At 38.0% G+C, this 24542-nt stretch overlaps 1 protein-coding gene across 2 annotated transcripts in view; it reads right to left on the reverse strand.

The window, feature by feature from the left end:
* LOC124789401 (neuronal membrane glycoprotein M6-a) overlaps nt 1-14238 on the reverse strand; it is a 53012-nt gene extending 38774 nt beyond the window's left edge. Inside the window, exons 1-2 of one of the 2 annotated variants that reach the window (XM_047256741.1) lie at nt 13695-14238; nt 13397-13601 (exon numbers count right to left, since the gene is read on the reverse strand). In XM_047256741.1, the coding sequence (XP_047112697.1) occupies nt 13397-13553 (157 nt within the window). In that variant the 5' untranslated portion in view covers nt 13554-13601; nt 13695-14238. The remainder of the gene's footprint in view (nt 1-13396; nt 13602-13694) is intronic. The other variant, XM_047256742.1, reaches the window with a different exon arrangement.
* Nucleotides 14239-24542: the final 10304 nt, after the last annotated feature.

Raw genomic sequence — 24542 nt, forward strand, 5'->3', positions numbered from 1 at the left:
ACAGACATTGCTAAAAAGGTATTGCCTGAAAGATTATTATTATTATTATTATTATTATTATTATTATTATTATTTCTTTCCTTGCACAGATGTTATGTCTGGCCAAAAATGGAAAGTGACGCGGACCTTGATCAAGCGTCACTTCCTTTTAACTGTACGGCACATGTTACATTGCATTTAGGAACTTTCGGGTAATTGAACATGTATCAATAATTACAGATTTCTATATTTGTGTATATAAGTTTGGATGTAGCTGTATTGCATTGATGTACTGGTGGATATTGTGTGGTATGACTCCTGTAGTTTATGTATAATTGGTATAATGTCAACTTTATCCTGATGCCACATGTCCTTGACTTCCTCAGCCAGTTGGATGTATTTTTCATTTTTTTCTCCTGTTTTCTTTTGTATATTTGTCGTATTGGGTATGGATATTTCGATTAGTTGTGTTAATTTCTTCTTTTTATTGGTGAGTATGATGTCAGGTTTGTTATGTGGTGTTGTTTTATCTGTTATAATGGTTCTGTTCCAGTATAATTTGTATTCATCATTCTCCAGTACATTTTGTGGTGCATACTTGTATGTGGGAACGTGTTGTTTTATAAGTTTATGTTGTAAGGCAAGCTGTTGATGTATTATTTTTGCTACATTGTCATGTCTTCTGGGGTATTCTGTATTTGCTAGAATTGTACATCCGCTTGTGATGTGATCTACTGTTTCTATTTGTTGTTTGCAAAGTCTGCATTTATCTGTTGTGGTATTGGGATCTTTAATAATATGCTTGCTGTAATATTTTGTGTTTATTGTTTGACCCTGTATTGCAATCATGAATCATCCTGTCTCACTGTATATATTGCCTTTTGTTAGCCATGTGTTGGATGCGTCTTGATCGATGTGTGGCTGTGTTAGATGATACGGGTGTTTGCCAAGTAGTGTTTTCTTTTTCCAATTTACTTTCTTCGTATCTGTTGATGTTATATGATCTAAAGGGTTGCAGAAGTGGTTATGAAATTGCAGTGGTGTAACCGGTGTATTTATATGAGTGATTGCTTTGTGTATTTTGCTAGTTTCTGCTCGTTCTAGAAAGAATTTTCTTAAATTGTCTACCTGTCCATAATGTAGGTTTTTTATGTCGATAAATCCCCTTCCTCCTTCCTTTCTGCTTAATGTGAATCTTTCTGTTGCTGAATGTATGTGATGTATTCTATATTTGTGGCATTGTGATCGTGTAAGTGTATTGAGCGCTTCTAGGGCTGTGTTACTCCATTTCACTACTCCAATATTGGTATAGCATAAGTATTTATAGCTTTTGTCTTGTTTCTTGCTGTCAATTCTGTTTTCAGTATTTTTGTTAGTCTTTGTCTATATTTTTCTTTTAGTTCTTCTTTAATATTTGTATTATCTATTCCTATTTTTTGTCTGTATCCTAGATATTTATAGGCATCTGTTTTTTCCATCGCTTCTATGCAGTCGCTGTGGTTATCCAATACATAATCTTTCTGTTTAGTGTGTTTTCCCTTGACTATGCTATTTTTCTTACATTTGTCTGTTCCAAAAGCCATAAATATGGCCATAAATATATCATTGCTGAATACTTCTGTTATCTTTAGTAATTGGTTGAGTTGTTGATTTGTTGCTGCCAGTAGTTTTAGATCATCCATGTATAGCAAATGTGTGATTTTGTGTGGGTATGTTCCAGTAATATTGTATCCATAATTTGTATTATCTAGCATGTTGGATAGTGGGTTCAGAGCAAGGCAGAACCAGAAAGGGCTTAATGAGTCTCCTTGGTATACTCCACGTTTAATCTGTATTGGCTGTGATGTGATACTACTTGAATTTGTTTGGATATTAAGTGTGGTTTTCCAATTTTTCATTACTAATGTTTAGGAACTGTATCAATTTAGGATCCACTTTCTATATTTCCAATATTTGTAGTAACCATGAGTGGGGTACACTATCAAAAGCTTTTTGGTAATCAATGTATGCGTAGTGTAGCGACCTTTGTTTAGTTTTAGCTTGATATGTCTCCTCTGCATCTATTATCAGTTGCTCTTTACATCCTCGTGCTCCTTTGCAACAGCCTTTTTGTTCTTCATTTATAATTTTGTTCTGTGTTGTATGTGTCATTAATTTCTGTGTAATGACTGAAGTTAATATTTTGTATATTGTTGGTAGGCATGTTATGGGGCGATATTTAGCTGGGTTTGCTGTGTCTGCTTGATCTTTAGGTTTCAGATAAGTTATTCCATGTGTAAACGTATCAGGGAATGTGTATGGGTCTGTAATGTAACTGTTAAAAAATTTATATCTAAAAACACAGATGATGTGACTTACCGAACGAAAGTGCTGGCAGGTCGATAGACACACAAACAAACACACGAAATTCAAGCTTTCGCAACAAACTGTTGCCTCATCAGGAAAGAGGGAAGGAGAGGGAAAGACGAAAGGATGTGCGTTTTAAGGGAGAGGGTAAGGAGTCATGCCAATCCCAGGAGCGGAAAGACTTACCTTAGGGGGAAAAAGGACAGGTATACACTCGCGCGCGCACACACACACATATCCATCCGCACATACACAGACACAAGCAGACAATCCGAAAATGTCTGCGTATGTGCGGATGGATAAGTGTGTGTGTGTGTGTGTGTGTGTGTGTGTGTGTGTGTGTGCGAGCGAATGTATACCTGTCCTTTTTTCCCCCTAAGGTAAGTCTTTCCGCTCCCAGGATTGGAATGACTCCTTACCCTCTCCCTTAAAACCCACATCCTTTCGTCTTTCCCTCTCCTTCCCTCTTTCCTGATGAGGCAACAGTTTGTTGCGAAAGCTTGAATTTCGTGTGTGTGTTTGTGTTTGTTCGTGTGTCTATCGACCTGCCAGCACTTTCGTTCGGTAAGTCACATCATCTGTGTTTTTAGATATATTTTTCCCACATGGAATGTTTCCCTCTATTATATTCATATTGTTAAATAATTTAGTTAGATGTGAATATGTTGAGGTGAACTACTTTAGCCAGAAATTTGCTATTTTATCTTTTCCAGGGGCTTTCCAATTATGAGTAGAATTAATTGCTTGGGTGACTTCGTGTTATTATTACTATTATTATTATTATTACTATTATAATATCGGTATTAGTGCACTCGACATCATGACTCTCAGTAAACGTGCTGAATATGAATGTAAGCAGTTTATGAACTGAGCAAGGAAAGCTTACCTTAAAAAAAAAAAAGTAGTGTTAGGATGCACCATTGAAATATAAGTTTCGTATGAGCAGTTGTCAGCAGGCTCGTGCGCATGCGCAGATCTGAATTCGCGTATGAACAGTGCCTTCCTCCTGCTTCTGGCTACTTGAAGCGTGGCTGTCTGCTGTATGAGCAGTAGCAGCAAGTAGCAAGAAGCTACCCAGAAAAATTTTTCTGACGCGCTCAAGCTGCCAGATTCGCGCATGCGCAGAGCAAGCTGAGTTATAGTGGGGGGGGGGGGGGGTCCTTCCCACGTGACTCGTGTATGTGTTTCATTTCTTCGTTTACAGCTCTCATGTCAAATGAAATCAAAACAGATTTCTGTGGCCGGGAGCCATCAAGTGAATTAATATACATTTTCATAACCATGAAAGATCAAAATAAGTTAGTAGTTTCAGCTTTATGATTTTATATTATTTCCACGTTATTAGCAATCAACCATTAACGTCTTAATGAAGCTATTTCTGTCTGTTTTATAGATAAATTTGCTTCTATTAATTTATTTCTGCTAAGGCAGTTAGTTTATTTGAAACGAGTTGTTTCATTCTGCACTATTGGCTACTTTCACAACCTCATTCAATTTAAAGTGCAAATTTTCATTTTCTGGGACGAATGACGTTATACCATAATAAAGAACCAAACATGAGAATACAGTACTGGACCGCCAAGAAAATTAGTATAACGAAAACCACATGAAAAGCTGAATATCAGGTACTTCAGAGTGCATCTGGACATAAAAATGTGCAATTAGAGCGGAATGAAGCATTTTAATATGGTTTATGAAATTCCGATGCTGCTGGAGTATTCTCTGATGTCCTGTTCCTTCTATGTCACTGTAAAATCTCTCAATGCTATACGAGTTTGAAACTGACTAAGTAGGCAAATTTGGTCAGTAGTTTTGAACTAAATATTTTCTTTCAAATATAATGACAGCTGTAGCAGAATTTACAAATCTGCCTTCTGTGATACAGTGTTTTTCGATCACAAGGCACTTGTTTAGTACTTCCTCTAGGCCTAAAGTTATTTCTTAATTTGTGTTTACGTCTTAAATTTATAGAATGCCATTCTATGCTAAATTTTAGACTGGTAGCACACCGTGTTTTATCGTTTTAACTCCCCACATGGCTTCATATTTATTCCTAGAGTAGAATATAAACTGACAGTTGTGTCGCAAGAAATTTGTATTCCATCCTACTGTTGGAAATGCTACATAACAATATTGCAGAGGACGAATTAAAAAATCTGTCAAAGTCACCCCTTAGCAAAATTTTATGGTACTTCAAGCTGTGGAGTCTAATTTTGAAATGATATTTTGCCAAGAACTGCTTCCTTATTTGCATCCTTTATCTGTGTGGGATATGATAAAACAATTGCTCTAAGTACAACTCAGTATTTCCTCTCAACAACATGCCACAGGGCTGCACATGGTCACGTGATGCCCCACCACGCACAAAATTCCACTAGAAATACGACGAAAAGCGTATGAGCAGAGCAAGCACGGGCTGCCTACGTCATCGTAGCTGCGCATGCGCAGTACAGCCTGTATTCTGGCACTTTCTGGTAACTGCTCAAACGAACCTATGATCACTTACTGAAAAATGCATGACAGCATCAATGTTTGGGAGAATGTGAAGGACCACACTTATGTGACACACCTGCAGAGGGGCCCAAACCAACCAGGGATCCCATCAATGCTAATAATAACTGAATCAGTACTCTCTCACATCACAAATTATATTGGATGAGTCAGCCTAAAGGCTTTAGCTTCTGCTTTTTACATAATTACTTTTAATTTGGAATTTTAAGCATACTTAAGCAAAGAGTAAAAATAGGCATGATCGCATGTATGTCATCACACATTCCAGCACATGTACTCAAAGTTAAATAAAATTACGGTTAGTGTTGACATAAAATGCTGCTTCGTGAAATAAATATTAACTGGATAAAGAGAGACCAGCTTTTTCCCAGAAGCAAGTGGATGTCTGATCACTAAGATACAAAATGGAAAAGTGCCAGCCACTCAATCATTAAAATCTACTCCTGGAGGAGTCCCAGTTTCTCATAAAATGAACTCATCCAATTACCACTTGATATAAGGGACTTGTTACTGGTCAAAACTTTAATGTTATCTTATCAGAGTACAGATAACATTCAGTTAAAATACAGCACACTGTTGTAAGGACACCATGTGCCATATTCTGGAGGCAGGAGGAAATCTTGGATTAAAGGGCAGCACATTACACAGAGGCGAGCTAGAATGCTTCACGTGAGCAGCTGGATGGAAGTATCAACTGTAACTGCGAAGTTGTGGGCAAAAGGCATGCGAAACAGCAGAAAATCGTACAACTGTCGACATATAAAGATATCTTCACCACACTCTCTACTGCATCAGTTATGCTGTTTACAGTACTGGCAAAGAGGCTGACACTTAAAACACTCCCTTGAAGGACACCATTCTCTTACATAAAATTGTTCAAGTGCGCACCTACTTGATAACTCCATGTATTGTCGTATGTGTTTCAAATACCAAAGGACACCCCATAAAGTGCTGTCTGCATAGAAAAGTTACCTGTAGAACCATTCCAGTACACCCCTGTCAGCTAAGGTGGAACAATGTTTCCTAAACCCACATTAAAATCAACTAATTAGTTCCTTTCTCTCTTAACACCCACACTAAACAGAGGTTAACCACCTGTTCAATGGGTTTTTTCCCTATGCAACTTGTGAAGTCAACACTACAACATAGCTGCTTGTGGCAGTACCATACTTCACAGGACTAAGGAGGGACATCAAGATGGATTCCCTCCATGAATCTGGGTATAGTTTTCGTGATGGTGTGCAGCTGAAAAGATCAAGGAAGGATTATTCTCATACTCGACACAACTGACTTGGTATGCTATACATAACGGCATCTGACGCTGCGGCTGAATCCACAGCAGCAGGTAATGCTTTTTCCAATCTCTAGGTTTGGAACGGGCAGCCTAGCTTAAGTGCAACTGTGGCTCCTTGGCAGCTTCTTTCTGGAACAGGAATGTGGGATATTTGCTGCCATCAGATGTTACATTATAGAAATAATTAGGCACTGCCTGTGCTATACCAGCAGAAGTTATAATAATCCCATAATTCCTTAAGAAAGGAATAGGTGTCAATCTGCCTTTACCAGAGACCCCCCCTTGATCTGACTCTCATATTTTCATGGCTCATGATGAATGATTAACGAATTTCAGAAACTTCTGTTCCGACCGTCCAACATGCCCTCACAAGTCAGATGGCTGTTCTGTTCTCTCCTAGTGGTCTGGTCTTGAACCTTTGCAACGTCGCTCAATGTCCTTGACTAAAATGTGACACCAGTCATTCCACCAAGGGACAGGTTGTCTCTTAGGGTTTTTTGAGGTCTTTGCTATACATGGCTCAATGGCATGGTGGATCAAACTTTTAACATAACCAACTCAGTCGTTGTCACTATCGTTATACTCTTACATAACTAATCATACAACAACCAGTTCACTCTGATGAGTTCCAAATTTGGCAGCTTACTTTCAGGTTCTCCTCTATCTGGAAAGTGTATCCACATAGGAAGTGGCTCCTAGAATGCAGATCAGTGTCCACTTATCACTCTGCAAAATATGTGGTAGCAGATATACAAAAATAAAGAACTCTGACTGATAATGACACTGCAGCCGAGGAAAAACTTGAAGCTTGGCCAATGTTCAAGACAGATGTACTTCAATACAATGACCCTCCTACGAACTTAACTCCTAGGGCAGGTGTTGTTGGTGCCCCAAAGCACATGGTGCGCATTAAAATCCCAACAAGTAGGAATGGCTGGGGAAGTAGCCTAACAAGGTCTAGGAGAGCCTTGTTATGAAATAAATCATGAAGTGGGAAGTATACTGTCCATTTTCATTGGTGCATAGCTGACAATAGTTATTGTTTGCAAGATTATTGTGAATGGGACAGGAGAAGGATGTGGCATCTATTACTAATGAATAAGCCCCCATCACCTCTTCCATGTGAGTTCTTAATGGGAGCTACCCATCAGTAGGGGTCTTCTTTTGCCTTCTCTCTACTATGGTGATGCACAGCGGTTCATAGGATAAAAGGTCGTTGGGATATTTAATTTCTCTATGAGGACATTAACATTAGCTACACTGCCTTTGCTGTCAGAAATTTACAGTATTTGACAAGCTGATGGTTTTAAACTGATTTACTTTTACTTTTGGTTGAAACACGCTTCCTAACTTCAACTGGTGATTACAGTACAGATAATTATGCTGACATTTTAGCTTCCTTAAACTGCATAGCTTTGTTTAGATGACATGAAAGCTTTGGAGCACTTTAAAATTAAGACAAACTTCTCCTTCTGCAAGTGCAGCTATAATTACATTTATTAGTGCCCGAATATGATTTTTTGATGATTTGGGTTGAAGCACTGGTTTTGTTGATGAAGAGTTTTATGAGATGCTCCAAAGGACACAGTCACAGTTGGAGGTTGCAAAGCCTTGAAATTTTTCTTAGCCTCAACATATGAGATTCTCCTCATCGATTCAGTTCCTGATTTTTCCTTCCCTTGGCTAAACACAGTAGTACCCACTCCACAAGGGATGATCCCCTAATGAAACAGCACACTTGGGTGGAGATGTGCAGATTAATTTGCTTTGCACAATTTTGATTTGTGCCGATCACACATAGCATTATAATGACAATGAAGAGTTGTGTGTCCAAATTTTTGGTTACATTCTCCACAACATTCTTCCGTCCCTGCAACATGCACATTTTAACACTCTTTCCTCTAATTCTTCACAGCCAGTTTCCATCATCCTGCAGAAGGTGACTACCCCCTTGCCGAAATTAAGGTTTTTATGCACGTCTGTTACTGTAGTGTAATCGCCAAATTTCTTTTGACCCTGCGTGCTTTGAAGTTTGTGCTGTAGCTGCCTTCAGCAGTAGAGCATCATTCCAAAGTTGTTTCATTTCTTTCTTTAAAACCTTTATTTTTGAAATGCTCCTTCCACTCCCTCAACTACAATGAAAGAATTCTGGCACATCTGTGGCCTGTTATTGTCTTTATCATAGTTATTTTTATTTGTTTTCTGAGGAAGACTGGCCACCTGACCTCTTTTGGTTCGCTGGGTTTTATAGTTGGTGTTTACAAGTCACAGCAGTCGAGTTTAGGCTTGTTCAGAGCACCTATGTCGCTCACTCTGCGACAGTCAATGAGCATTCAATAGTGTTCTGAGCACTCTGCTGTGACTGTTGTACCAATGCGGGCATTAAATGTTATCATAGCAAGTTATTTTGTGAATCTTATTCCATTTGTTGCTAGTAGTCGTCACTGACTGTGATGTTAAGTGACAAAATCTACATAAGCAAGCGAGTGACCATTTGCAGACTATACACTTTCTTCAAACACAAAGCACTTGTATGCTTGTACAACTGTTGCTAGGAACCGGCAACAATGCAATCTTCATTGATATCCTGACCTATGTGAATCGCTACCATCACGAATCTGACTACAGTAACCCAGATGGTCCACCCTCTCAGTCAAGAGTTTGAGTACGAGCCATAAGAAACATGAGATGCTGGAAATATATATGGCCAACCACGCAGAGCCCTGCCCGCCTGGGTAAGCCCCACAGAACTAGGATGCAACAAGTGCCACAGAGGTTGCTGCCCTCTAAATATGCACTCTACTGTTAACCCCACAATGGTTGCATGTTCTGAGATTAGAGGATAGGTAGCACTACCCAAAGCTCAGGAACAATGGGAGTCCCATGTCTGTAACCAGTTGTTACTGGCTGGGCCCCCGAGGGGAGGAATAGACGGGTTGAAGGTTTGACTTGCACCATCAAATGGAAGAAGTGTTGCATATTTGTCCATAAAAAGCTTAATCTCTCCACAACTTTCAAGATGAACTGTAGCAAAAAAGGCTCCAACAGTGTGGTTGCAATCAAATCATCATATCTGAGTATTCTATCCATCAAGGTTCAAGGAGTGTTCTCTTCAAATCATTACGTTTATGAGTATGTTCTACAAGATTCTTCATTTATTATGAAAGTAGACTGACACTGCTTCACTGTTGCCATTTCACCACAACAACTGCTACCACCACCAGAAAATTTTCACTAGGGCTACTGGTTTTTGTCACTGTACAAACTTTATGAGCTTTAATGGGTCTAATGATATAAAACATTCAATGAACTGTTAAATGTAATAATTAAAAGATTATCCTCTTGTGTGTACAACTACTTCCAATTTCGTTCCACTGCTGTTACTACAATAATGTGAAATTTTAGGTACACCTGCTCTTTTTGTTTAATATCCATGTGTTGACACAATACATATAACAAACCTACAGTTATACAAATTATAACATTAAAGAAGTGCCTCAGTTAATAAAATTACCAAACAACACAATAATTAAACAAGATAATTTCTAAGTTGGATGTGCAAGTTAGTCACAATAAATAATTTCAATGTGTATCAAATAGATAATTAACAAATATTTACGTTTATTTAAAACAAAGTTGAGCAACAGGTATCCTGCCCTGAAATCTTGATGTGGTGACAAACTGGTTGTAAGTTGGCAAAGCCACTAAATGTTAACACAAAATAAAGGCTGAGGGAACAGACTGGTCTGTAACATGTCCTGATGGTTTTGTTTATGCCATATTTAACAAATTTTTTATTATAAAAATTAAAATTGCATGTAGTGTCAGAAAAACACTACTGCACAATACACGAATCTCCGAGAAGTATTATGATGCATATGTGGTAGGCCTACACATATCAAGCATCAACTGCGAAAAATGTGAAGGGAGAAGCTATAGGTAACACATACAAACTCATGAAAAAATTACATATCAAGGAAATTACTGCAACAGTTTCAACAAAATATTTCTAGTACTTAGGGTGGTGTTCTGAGACATTATTATGTGACCAAAAAAATAAACACCCATTAGAAATGATGGAAATTAGTTAATACACATATGGCACATTTCACTGTTGCATACTGAAAGGAGGATGATATGTCTTTCCAAGACCTCTGCTACTAACTGTGCAGCTGTCTACTATACACTAGTGAACACCACTTGATGTTTGTAATAAACTGATAGTGACCATAAAACAATTACTTGCTAGAAATGATGTTTCTAAAACATTATTCTTTGCAAGTAACACAATAATAAAATTATATTCCGAATCTTAATTATTTGTAAAACCATTTTTTATTGTGATGCTGCCATCTCTGAGTATCATTCTTTTTACTAAACAACCAAAATGTCTGCCTTTTTTATTAATGTTGTCATTTATTATTTTGGCCATATTTTATTTAAAATTTGAAACATCTGGCTTCGTCATATCTCTGACATAATAATTATGTAGCTACTCAGTAACATATAATCAACCAATTATTGAAGAAAGCTTTACAAATTCCACTACTTGATGGAGAAAGACATCCACGATAGAGGTAAGCGACTACTCAGATTTGGCACAACTCTAAAATATAGAATGATTTTGATTGCACAATTCTTTATTAAGCTTTTCAACCGAACGTGAGCGCACAGACCAAATGTAATACAGATGTTTCTCATGTAGATATATCTGACATTGTCTTTATCTATTCGGAGAGAACCAGTGCCGAAGTGGTTCTCTAGGAATAAACAATGGCACTATCAAATATGCCAACATGAGATGAGATATGTATTATAATCAGTCTGTGTGTTCAATTTTGTGAGCTTTGTACTAAAGTTTGATTATAATCTACAGTATGGTGATGAAATTTTGAAACGCATAACACTTAATAAAAATTTTTGCATTCAAGGCCTTTCTATATTTCAAAGCTGTACCCTTAGAAATCTCAGCAATGTATTAGTCTTTGGCAATTATTGTTGGAAACAGAGTGTTGCAATGAATCCTGTGAAGTATTTGCTATAAATCAATTAGTTTTACCTTGGTCCTTTTTTGCTTCAGTCTTATTTTATACCTGGGAACACCAGAATTAGAAATAGCTGCTTGTTTTTGTGTGTGTGTGTGTGTGTGTGTGTGTGTGTGTGTGTGTGTGTGTGTGTGTGTGTGTGTGTGTGTGTAGGTGGGGGGTGGAGGGAGATGGTGTAGGAAGGATGATGAATCAAATACTGTCTCCCATGACTGGGATGTAATTTAGCTTTGCAGTGACCACTAATGTGGAAGTCGACACAGGATAGGTGAGATTCAATGGTGACAATGTATGTTTCAAGCAGTATAGGCAGTGGTCACTTTTTGTGCTATCATGTACACGGTTTACTGTGAGTAACATGAATAAGAGAAAACCACTACCACAAGAACAGTCAGATGAACATCAGCCCAATGCAATAACTCGTGAGAAGCTGTAGCATTCAGGACTATCTTCTTGGCACGGGTTGCAGAAGCCATCACCTCACACATACGTCTCTCGATACTCAACATCACACACATATTAGTAAAAGCACAGGAAAAACCACACTGAACATGTGAAGTACTGGTCTGACAAGTAGTTGTACACACTGGTGCTCGTCAAAGTTTAGGCACGAGTATACTGACAACCGCACAAGGTGGTATATCTTGTTTGTCAACAGAGCATTGTTCAGGCAGGTAGTCCAACTTATCTGACATGAACATGTTTATGCAGATGGAACAAGGTCCTTGATATGTCTGCCATTATCTGTCACTAGTGTATGAAAAGGTATGTACAGCCCAATTTTATGCAGCTGTTTGTTCATCTAAAGCACACTGCAGCTGTACCTTGAGCAAGAAGTGTCACCCCAGCAGTCCCACATTGTCTCACAAAGGTTTGAAAAACACTTCGTTGTCAAAAGAGAGCTCATGTAGCCCTCTAATTCTCTTAACATCAATTCTGTTGAGCACTGGCCAAATTAGAGCAAATCACCATGCGTTACAGGCAACTGTGTATCAAGCATGGACTAGGATCGTTCCTCAATGTTTTTGGTGTTTAATAGTCCATGGCAAGACATGTCACCACCAACATCAGTACAAAAGGTGATCTTACATGTTTTTAGAAAGGGTTGTTAAAGACAATTGATCAAAAGTGCAGAATGAAAAGTACATATAACAAAGCACCTACTCCTGAATTCTCACAATTAGGCCTACTTCTACAATTTGATCCACCATTATATATCATTGCATCAGCCAAGACAGCAAGACAAATACTGCTGATCTTCCACAACAGTGTAAGAAGTTAATGTAAAATATTATGAAAATGATAGTTGCTACTCACCAATAGCAGAGATGCTGATTCGCAGATAGGCACAACAAAAAGCTTTCGGCCAACAAGGCCTTTGTCAAAAATTGACGACGCACGCACGCACGCGCACACACACACACACACACACAAAAAAAAGTAACTCATACACATGACCACACCCTCGGGCTTATTTTGTGGCAGTATTCTTCTTGTGCCTATCTGTGACTAAGCATCTCCGCTATATGGTGAGTAGCAACTATCCTTCTCATAATAATGTAATAAGCTAACTTTTCATGAACTTGAGAGAAGATTCTTTCTTTACAGTAGACTATCAGTCACGAAGAAATATGCAATACTCCACAACAATCCTTGCTACAAACACGAGTATACTAATATTTCAACATACTTATACTTTTCATCCGATCTTTCAGTTTCAAACAACATAACATAGGCACTTTACCAATGTGGTTACCCTGTTTCATTATATGCCACTTGTATTCAACTTATATACATCGCACAGTTATCATAAACACTTAGTAATGTTTAATTTTGTACAGGGGGCATTTAATATGCCATTAACTGTCACTTGAATTGTGGTGAAACCCTCTGAAGACTAAAAGCCGGATGTAGTCCACCCAATTTCCAAACGTCTACGCAAATACCAGTGGATCATCATTCAAAATATATGAATAGATAGTGTCCATGTACTTTACGACCAAATAAAAAACTTTAATGATGGGATGAGATGTGTACTCCAGATATGCAAGAATTTGAATTGGACAATTTTTGAATCAATAGTGTTCGTGCCAAATGCGCAATTCAGGCTCAATGAAAGTGAAAAACTGCAATCTTTCCTGCTTCAGCGCCAAGTGTATTAACCACACATAATTAACTGGAGAACATACTGAAAATAAAGATGCAACAATAACCTACTTACTAGCTGTTTTGTATCCACCCACTGATACGTCATCATGCAAGAAATGTTCTGAAAATCTTCCTACACTATCGTGTGAGTATGCCGACGGTCTTCGTAGGGGCATAAACTGAGCTTGGGTTTCTTCACGCTGTGCATTGGTTTTTCTTCTAGGACCCATTTTCAGCCAGTATTAAACACTTATCACTCAGTTAGACATAGGGCTGAACTGCTCCACCACCCATTAAGAGAATCGATTGATAAGATTAGATAAAACACACATAACACACAATCTAAACATTCAAGGAAAAATCACACTCACCCATTTCTCCCCTCAACTGCAGTTCCCAGTATCGTATATTATTTAGTTTTACAGGATGTTTACTAAACAGAACGACGGTGCATATGTTCCAAATTAAAACAGGTTTCACCCCGATAGTATTTCAGGCATCAAGCACTATGCTACGCCCAAAATTCCAAAGGTGCGCCATTTTTAACTGACAGCACTTATACAACGAAACTATTTGACAAATACATTGTATAAATACACGTTCACCCTGAGACAGCAATTTGTCTTCGCGTCTTGTAATCTACAACGACAACAGGTGTGCGTGACACATGAACTCTGTTTTATTGTCGTTCTAAAAAGTTGGGTAAAAAAAGAAGCTCAACTCAGCGGGAGTTACAAAAGTAATGCAACACTTGAATCATACTAGACTAGACTAGACACTATAACTTAGGCTGCTGGTCCCTCTATTTTTACGTATGACATGAAGTCCCTCAGTAACTCAGATTAGTATGAGGATATGAAAATCCGCAATTTTTAAGACAATACATTATGTATGAGACACGGCACACGGGCACAGAAATCGATTATGTTATCGAAGCGCCAATACGTTGGTCAACACGCGACAAAATGTTTGCGCAAAAGTTTGCTCACAAGTTGGAGAGTGTGAAGTGGAGACAGTGTGGAACACCGCATATCTGGCGCGCGAAACGTGTTTGATTTAGTAGTTTCTTCAGTCTAGTGTGTCTCTACTTCGCCCACACAGTAAATTCTGAATTGTCCGATACGCATCACCATTTTTAGGGTGTTCACTGCTGAATTTATTGAAATGCGTAAGAGTCATACATATTTTTGAGAAATTAAGACCAAGGAATACAACTCTAGAGATGAGAAGGAAGCTGCTTGTACTGTAATTCTTTAATAGAGAAAGGATTATATCTGATTACATTTTATCTTAATGTGAGAAAGCAAACTGCACATTTTTAACAAAAACAAATCAGATACTCTGGGTACCAAATGAGGTGTCCTACAAGATTCCAGGTATTTGCTTTTCACAATTCGTGTAAACGATTTGCTCAATATGGTGCTATGCAAATACATACTATACGCAGATGACATTACTTTTGTTAGAGTGGTAGGGCATCAGACACACTGAAACTTAAAAGTGCAGAACAATTCAGGGTATCAAGTACATGGATTAGAGTAAACGAATTACAAATTAACCACTCTGAAATTGAAAATATTATTTTCATCCTATTTAACCATATTAAATGTAGTGCCTCATTTGGGCTTTTTGGCGTTCATCTTGATCCAAAACTAAACTCACATTAGCTGTGTATGCACAAAGTTACCCCAAATCACCTATTTGCTACGTAAACTTAGGGCTTGTGTGACTGACAGCTACTGCTGAACTTCTTTACACCTTTTTTTCACAGTGCTGTTATGAGACAATTCCTCTGGAGCGAAAAGAATTCTTATTTGATAGAAAAAAACTTTAGTTGCATTCTTGGAGTAAGATAAACACGTATCATGTAGGGAATACATTAAAGAGTTCCAAATACCGACAAATGTATGCCTATATAAGCTCAGCAGCTTGGTGCATACCAAGAAAAACCAAAACAGCCACGAACTGCCTGGGACTACACGTAAGTATGACTCATGTCAAAGGCATCCCAATCACTAAGCTTAAAAACTCAAAATAGCTGCACACTCAAATGGATACAGTTATTTATGAGGGTCACTCCAAAAGAAATGCACACTATTTTTGTAAAAATCCATCTTTTATTCTACATGTTTGTAAGTTTTACGATGTGTAGATACATCCTTTAGGAACTATATTTTCATTTCTCCACATAATTTTCATCCCTCTCAACTGCCTTACGCCATCTTGGAACCAGTGCCTGTCTACCTGCATGGTAAAATTCTGGACCAACCTGTTGGAGCCACTGTTTGGTAGCGTGCACAAGGGAGCCATCATCTTCAAACCTTGTTCCACAAAGAGAGTCTTCCAGTTTCCCAAAGAAATGATAGTCACATGGAGCCAGGTCAGGACTGTAAGGCGGGTGTTTCAGTGTTGTCCATCCGAGTTTTGTGATCGCTTCCATGGTTTTTTGACTGGCATGTGGCCGTGTATTGTCGTGCAACAGCAAAACATCCTGCTTTTGCCGATGTGATCGAACACGACTCAGTCGAGCTTAAAGTTTCTTTAGTGTTGTCACATATGCATCAGGATTTATGGTGGTTCCACTTGGTATGATGTGCACAAGCAAGAGGCCTTCGGAACAGAAAAACACCGTAGCCATAACTTTTCCAGCAGAAGGTTTGGTTTTGAATTTTTTTCTTGGGTGAATTTGCATGATGCGACTCCATTGATTGCCTCTTCGTCTCTGGTGAAAATGATGGAGCCATGTTTCATCATCTGTCACAATTCTTCCAAGAAATTCATCTCTACCATTCTCGTACTGTTCCAAAAGTTCGCTGCATCCCGTTTTTCTTGTTTTTTTGTGAGCTACTGTCAACATATTGGGAACCCACCTGGCATAAACCTTTTTTAACGCCAACACTTTCAGTATTCTGCAAACACTTCCTTCCCCTATCCCAAAGTAGCGTGTCAATTCGTTCACTGTGATGCGTCTGTCAGCAGTCACCAATTCGTTAACTCACTGCACGTTGTCCGGAGTGTGTGCAGTACGAGGCCTGCCGCTGCGAGGACAATCCTCAATATTGCCGTGCCCGCTTTCATCACTTGACCTGCTTGCCCACTGACTAACTGTACTGCGATCGACAGCAGCATCCCAATATACCTTTTTCAACCTCTTGTGGAAGTTTCCCACTGTCTCGTTTTCACAGCACAGGAATTCTATGACAGCGCGTTGCTTCTGACGAACGTCAAATGTAGCAGCCATCTTGAATACATGCTGTCACGGCGCCATTCATAGGAACAGGTTGAACTAAGTTTGAAAACAAGCGGGAAGAATGTATCTACACACTGTATAACTCTCACACATGCAGAATGAAAACTGTATTTTTACTAAAATAGTGTGCATTTATTTTGGAGTGACCCTCATAATATGTTACCATCTACAGCACACAGTGTATCACTGCTTGTTTTCAGAAATATTACAAAAAGGATACTTGAACAAAATGAATTTAAAATATGTAATAAAATGATCTAATCTATTATATGGCTGTATGATGTGACCAGTATATTATTTGAGCTTTTCTTAAAACTTTTTTTGCTTCAGACTATTGTGATTTATTTTCGTAATGCATGTAAACTTAATGATTACCAAGTATCAAGCACATCTCATTCAGTTGCTTGAAATGTTTTTCTCAGCATGTGCATTGTGTCACACATATTGTTTCTCCAGTTTTTTTATTCAGCTGGACGATTTTATATTTAATGGCTTTTGCATATGTCTAGTATAAACCATATATATCCTTTTAAAATGTTCCAAATGAACGACTAATTATGCAGCTAAACAATATATGTAAAATGACAATGTCAACTGCACATCAAGTGTTTGAAGATGGGTCAATAACTCAGAAAAGAAGAATATTTGGCACTATGGCAAACACAGAAACTTAACCACAATGTTCAGTATTTCTTACTTTGCAGTTAGATAGCTCTCTCATTGAGTTGATTTGCACAAGAGACTGCTAGTATATTTTTATTCAGTGCAGTCATACGTCATAATCTTTCATGGCAGTGTAACTACATGACAAAAATTGTTTCTTCCACAGAAGAGTGCTGTCAGAATATTGTGTTAAGTCGATAAAGCAATATCTTACAGCAGGGTGGTCAGGGGCTCGTAATTCTTATTCCTGACAATCAATCTGTCACCCACTAATGGAATATGTGGTTCATAACAAGAGTGAATTAAAGATAAACTGTAGAGTTCACTACTACAATATAGAATAAAAACTTCCCATATAGACTAAAAATCACAACACACAGTTCAGAATGGAGTGTTGTATTCCACAGTAAAAATTTATAACAAGTTGCTACTGCACAGGGAACTGAGTATCCCCAGATATTCAGTTCCGAAGTAAAAGAAACCTCATTGGCCACTCCCGTGAAGCATTAAAATGTATGGAGTGCAAAACATGTCTAAAAATATAAAAATTTTATTTGCAATTGATCACAGTTTGTGTATTACATGCTTGAGCTATTTCAGTCGACTTCATGAAATCCTTCTCTAGGAAAGTGTACATAGTTTCACATTTGTCTGGAATTATTTCATTGAATGCTTGTTTGCATACTAGTTTCGAAAATTCTAAAATTTTGTATCTTCTTCCAGTCGCCAGAAGTTGCAATGTCGCTATCAGCTGGTCATGTGGCGAAATTACTCTCCTCATACACATATTTCACTGTTTCATATGAGCAGTCATGACCGCCAATAGGTATTTATGTGTTTCCATGTCTATCCAGAAATAATTTCGCCAGTCATCCAGTTAGTGTCCTGAAAGTCAGGTTTCGACAAGCACAAATTTCTTACACACGCATCCCCCCACCATCACTCATGCAAGTCATCTTAAATATGGAAACATCCTACTTGTACATTCTCATACCAACTTACATGTATAACTCCACTAGTTGTCTGGTCTGTCGTAGAACTCAAGAAGCAAATTGATATTCGAAAACAGCCATTGCTTGGAGCCACTATTTTGAACATTTATATTGTTATTTCGACATATGACACATTGTTAGCATTTTTAAGTACAGTTGCAAACACAGACCAAAGTATAATTATCTGCATTAAGAGTTAGTGTCCTGAAAGCCATGTTTCAATAGTTCGTGAATTTCTTAAATGTGCATCCTCCCACCACCACTCACATAAGCCAGTTTACATGAGGAAACACTCTACTTGCACATCGTCATGCCAAGTTATGCATAAAGGTCTGGTTCCCGCAGGCACGAATTTCTTACATGTTCATACTCCCACCACCACTCGTGTAAGTCAACTTATGTGTAGAAAAAACCAACTTGTACACTGTCATGTCAACTTACGCGTAAATTACGAAAGTTGAAAGCTGTTCTACTTTCTTGCACGATGTTACTTCCCCCACCATCGTCTATGACAACTGCCACTAGGTTGATCTGCTTCATTCTACTCCAGTCTTGAATCATGTGTTTGTTAACGTGAAAAGTTAGTGTCATGCCAGAATAATAAGCTCGTTCTTCAACTAAGTAAATAAATACTTTCTAAAGTGCCAAATAGCTCTTAAACAGTGCGACAAGGACAACTTTTTATAATCACTCATTTGTAATAGAGTAACATCATCTGAAGAAACGAAATGGGTTAAAAAGTATTGTAGCTGAGAGTGTGACCAAGTTGAGGTATATATTATTGCAGAATGGTTGATACTGTGAAAGAATTTTTTATTTAAGTATAACGATGATGATTTTTCGCTTATCTTTGCATGTAAATAACACAGTGAAATTGGAAATTTATTTGTGATTTCAGAGACTGAAAACTACTCTTGACCCTCATTAAAATCCTATGCAAATATAACAGTGTTCATATTGGCGTTATCACGGAGTAATGACTGTTCTACCAGTAGTATAAATTTTGGTTGCTAAATTAAGTACTGCACTGATAATGCAAATGTATGTTTATAATACCAGTGACCTATCAGAACCTTCAATAACCCTGAAAATAAAAATAAAGCTGAACTATTCAGACAAAAACTTTGTATTCCTATGTACCTTCAGTGTATAGTAGATAACATAAAATTTAAAAACAGCACTCATCAGAATACAATACCTATATTGCAGTGACTCCCATTGCCAGATATTTCAAAGTTACTTGTAATTTGATACGAGTTGGAACAGCATCTTATATACATGTACTAGATTTTTGTATAGGTCCAGAAATAAGTTTAATGAAATTTCAAAATTGATTTTACTCTTTTGAAAATGATTTTCTAATGAAACATGTCAATGAGAGATAACTCCCTTGTTAGCATATTGGATGTTCCCAAACGATTCCTAAGGTTTGCCCATCTTCATGTCCAATACTTGAAGGTCCAATTTTTATTCAGCAATGTGACTATAACTATTTGGCTAAAAGCTGTGCAACTCCTGCACGAATAACTTCATTTACAACTCAGGTGTGTAGAAACACTAATGTTTACCTAAGGGTAATTGTGGAGGGATGCATGTATGAGAAATCCCTGCCTGCAGAAACGCAGCTTAAGGCCTGTTCACACTGGCCATCATGTCTCATCATGGCACTGTCACATCAGGCTGTATATACACTTTCCGTCATGTCACATCAATTCTCTTAGCCCAATCCCAAACAGTGAAAGTGAAGTTATGAGTTCCCATTCATGATACAAAAAGTCAGCAAAAGTCAAAGTATAGTGTAGGGGTTGAGGAAGTCACAATGATGAACTTCATTAATGGCTAAAGCAAATTTTGGACATGTTCTCAATAAGTTTTGAGTGATAAAGTGCTGAGATGCAAAACAACATTTCAAAACAATGACATTTATTTGCTAGCAAGGAAAAATATAGCCAGCGAGGTGGCACAGTGGTTAGGATACTGGATTCCCATTTGGGAAGACTACAGTTCGAACCTGCATCTGGCCCTCCAGATTCAGATTTTCCATGATTTCCTTAAACTGCTCCAAGCAAATGCTGGAATGGTCACTTTGAAAGGGCACAGCCGATTTCCTTTCCCATCCCTGACATGCTCCGAATTTGTGCTCCATCTCTAATGACCTCAACGTCGATGAAACATTAAACCCAATCTTCCTTCCTTCTTCCTAAGGAAAAATATACATACAAATTTATCAAACAATATTTATAAGGGAATAAATACAGCCTGTTTATCGCTTATTCATCGTTTCTTTTTCTTATGTAACTAATAATGTCAATAAACAATTATAGTCCTCTTTTTCATCAGAGCTGACTTTTCAGTAAAAATGTTATTTCAACGTATGTTCTCATTTATATACAGAATGGATGTCAGTTCGGTTCTGCTACTATAAAACCCAAATAATTTTTCGCTCTCAGATATCTGACTTCACTTGTGGACGATAACTCAATGGAAAAATATCCAAGTCATCATGAAGAATTTGCGATTTGCCACGAAAAATAAATTTATTGTTGAGAAGAAACAAAAGCACATAAACTACTGCTAAAATATGAGTTTGTGAGGTGAGAATGGGTTAACGTCCTGTGTAGGAGACAATGAGGCCATCACTACTTTCACACGAGAAACTTTGACATGATGTGAGGTGAAGGCCCATGAAAAATCAGCGCGAATGCCACCATCTGAAATGCATTGTGGATGGTTTTGACTTGACTTGATAGCCACTGTGATTTGGCCTTTAAGAAACATGCGTTTGCCGCAGGTTCCTTCAAGGGCAGAACGCCCATCGTTGCCTATAAAAATAGGCAGAAAAATTCATATCATAGAAGTCATGCTCAATTTCTCCTGAACTGATGCAAATCTACAGACACAAATTATCTACAATTTTTTTCTTTCTTTCACTCCTGCTAAGCATGTTTTAACCAATGGATTTTATTTAATGAAGTGAACACGAGACAATGATTATTAATACTATAAAAGTATAACAGTTTACCTAGAATTCAAAGTAACGAGAAACTGTTGCATTTAGCTATCAATATTCACAACTGAACAGCATAAAAAGACAAAAAGTCTTCTTCCATAATGAGAGTTTAACAGAGGTGGTTAGATCATTTCGATTTACGAATGAAAAAAGTTGAAACAATTTCAGTAAACGTTTACTGTAGGCATCAAACATTTCCAATTTCTAAACATGATTTCCTGACCTTTTTTAGCAACTGAAGCTAAATGCCTGTCCTTTCCATGTATTATTTTTTATTTTAAACGAAAAACCATTGAGGATTGCACCAGGGGCATTTGTTAATTTCTGTCTATGATGGGATGCACTGACAACTGAAAACAGCCTTGTGGTCTGTGAAGAGGATCATGCACTAGCACATGTTCCTTTGTGACAAACCCTTATGACTACTGAATGGGCCATATCGCAGCACAAGGAAGGAGGTTACAACATAAATGAAAGTTGGTAGGCGTGTTTCTTCATCTGAAAGATGGTGTCTATGCACATTTCGCGACAGTCGCATTGGAGTGGTGCTAGTAGTGAGGATACAAATGAGGTTCACTTTAAATACATACTGTAATGTGAGCATTGGTTTAAGATTGAATGCAGTGAGTTGATGTTAGTCAAGAATGGCTTTAAGCGACAAAGACACCATGATCTAAACCTCAATGAGGTCATGAAATAGTGGTATGACAAGCTGGATGGTCCTTCAGTGATGTTACAGAAAGACTTGGCAGGAATGCAGCCACTGTACATGATAACCAACAACAGTTGACACGAGCATATACAGTCACAAGAAGAAAGGGCTCCTGATGACCACATGGCTCTACCAAGAGGGAAACCATCATGTTTGGGGTATGGCTCTAGAGCATCATATGGCATCTGCAGAAGCAATTGGAGCAGCAGTTAGCACCTCAGTGACACAACTGCTAAAAATTTGTTTCTTGAAGGACAGCTCCAAGACAGATGTCCTGTTGCATGCATTCCATTGACCCTAACCCATCACCATTTGAGGCTTCAGTGAGTGAGTGAGAGGTCATTGGAGGACAGAGCAGAGATCTGCTGTGTTTTCTGATGAAAGCAGGTTATGCCTTTGTCCCAGTGATTACCATTTGTTGGTTAAAGGAGGCCAATAAGAGCACTCTCATCATTGTCCCATAGAGCCTGAGGGCAACTTTGTACCTCAATCTGGTGATTCAACCTGTTGTGCAGCCATTCATGAACAGCATTCCTGGGGGTCTTTTCCAACAGGATAGCCCTCACCCATATGCTGTTGTTGCAAGCAAACATGCTCAGCAGAGTGTCAACATGTTGCCTTCTCCACCTTTATCGTCAGATCTGTCTCTAATTGAGTACATATGAGACATCCCCAAACAACACTGTTCCTGTATTGACTGACCAAGTGCAGTAGGCATGGAACTACATCCCAGAAACTGACACCCGGCACCCATACTATACAATGGATACACACTTGCATGCTTCCATTCAACATTCTGATGGTGACACCGGTCATTAACGTAATAGCATTTCACATTTGAAATGATGTGTCTCGTGTTTACATTAACCTATGATCTTGCAAAGTTAATCTCTTAAATCTGTTACCTAGAAAAATGCATTCCCAAAATTTCATTCTTCTACATTAATTATTTTTTGATGAAGGGATTTTTTCTGTAAGTGCATATTAATTCTGTAAGATTATTATAACCATTACCTACTGAAGAAAAATTGAATAAGAAAGAAGAAAAGAAGTGACAAGAAATTTCAGAGTATGACTCGACAACAGATGTATTTACAGGCTGTAAGGAAACCTGTACACTGACAAACAGTCAGCCAGATTAAAGTTTTGTGATGTGAAAGGCAAGAATAGTTTTGTCTAAGGATGGTCGAAGCTGGAGACAGTGGCAGGGGGACTTACAGCCAAGCGAGTGTGCCGGTTGGAGAGCAGTTGTCAGTGGTTACTAGGTGTGTTTTTCCAAGAATAAGTAAGCAGCTGGCCAGGAGCCAGCAAGGTGTGTTTTTCCAAGAATAAGTAAGCAGCTGGCCAGGAGCCAGCATGCTTTGAGTTTTATGTGACTGGTACAATGGCAGATTTGCTACGTGATGGAGGATGACAATATTTAAACACTTTTAATTCTGTAATTATTCAGTATCATCATAGCACAAGTCCAACTGTATCAGTGTACCCATGGCACTGAGACATGATCCTTCTCTAGTAGATAGTATTTTTAGTAGGAAAACCAATAAGGTTTCTCTATACCATTTCTGGGTCCAGTTTCTTACAGGGTACAGCGTTTACTTCAAAATAAATATAACTGTACAGTAGCCTTCTCCACTACTAATTTTTTAAAAAGTAGCATTATACATATTGGAAACCTACACTTTCCCCTCTGCAGAATTATGGTGTCCATAAAATTATTTGCGGCAATTGTCCCGCCTATTACATCTGCCAAACAGGCCGAGCTATTTCGACAAGAAATAAGGAACACCTTCTTGGCAAAAAAGGGCACCAATGTTCAAAATTCAACTTTTGCTAACCATCTGTTAATCACAGGACATAATCCTAAAGATGTGAAAGACGTCTTGATCTTGCACTTGGAGAAAAAAGGTTTTCAGGCATAACATCTTAGAAGAGATAGAGCTTTTTAAACACCAATCTCCGAAGGACAGTCTCATTCTTAATGAACAGTTGCAATTATGCAACAAAAACTTTTTTAAGGTATAGAGCTGCTAATTAAAAATGATCTGAATGGTGATATTTTCCTCAATAAAGGTACTTAAAAATCGTTTTCCTTTCCATTTTTGTATTTTCTATATACATTTTTTAAACTATATTTCTTTAGTAAAATAAGGCCGTCATGGTATGTTGTAATTTTCATGTACTGGTTCCTGTTGTTGCATGTAATGTTAAATTGTCTATGCAGTGCCTCATTTGTTCTTGTCTGTAGTTCGACTAATTCTTGCTAGATTGCGCTAATCTGTTTTCGTGTCCAACACGTGGCTGCCTTGGCCTGTTAGCTCCCTTGTGTGACAGAAGCGGCGGTTTGACGCAGTTCTTGGCCCTAAGTGACCTAGTGACTGCCATTGTATTTCGATGGAACATTTTATTCCAATTGACAAACATGTTATATTTTTACAGTTTAATTTTTATTCTTAAGTGCTAAGGAATAATTTTTTTGCTTATGTAATACAATGCTCTGACTTAATCGATTTCGCTTCACAATATTTGATAACAGTGAGTGGCCTATTAAAGAATGAACTCGGAGACAAATACTGTACTAGTAACCAGAGT

This window comes from Schistocerca piceifrons, chromosome 3, assembly GCF_021461385.2.
Source record: "Schistocerca piceifrons isolate TAMUIC-IGC-003096 chromosome 3, iqSchPice1.1, whole genome shotgun sequence".
In the NCBI taxonomy this organism is placed as follows: Eukaryota; Metazoa; Arthropoda; class Insecta; order Orthoptera; family Acrididae; genus Schistocerca; species Schistocerca piceifrons.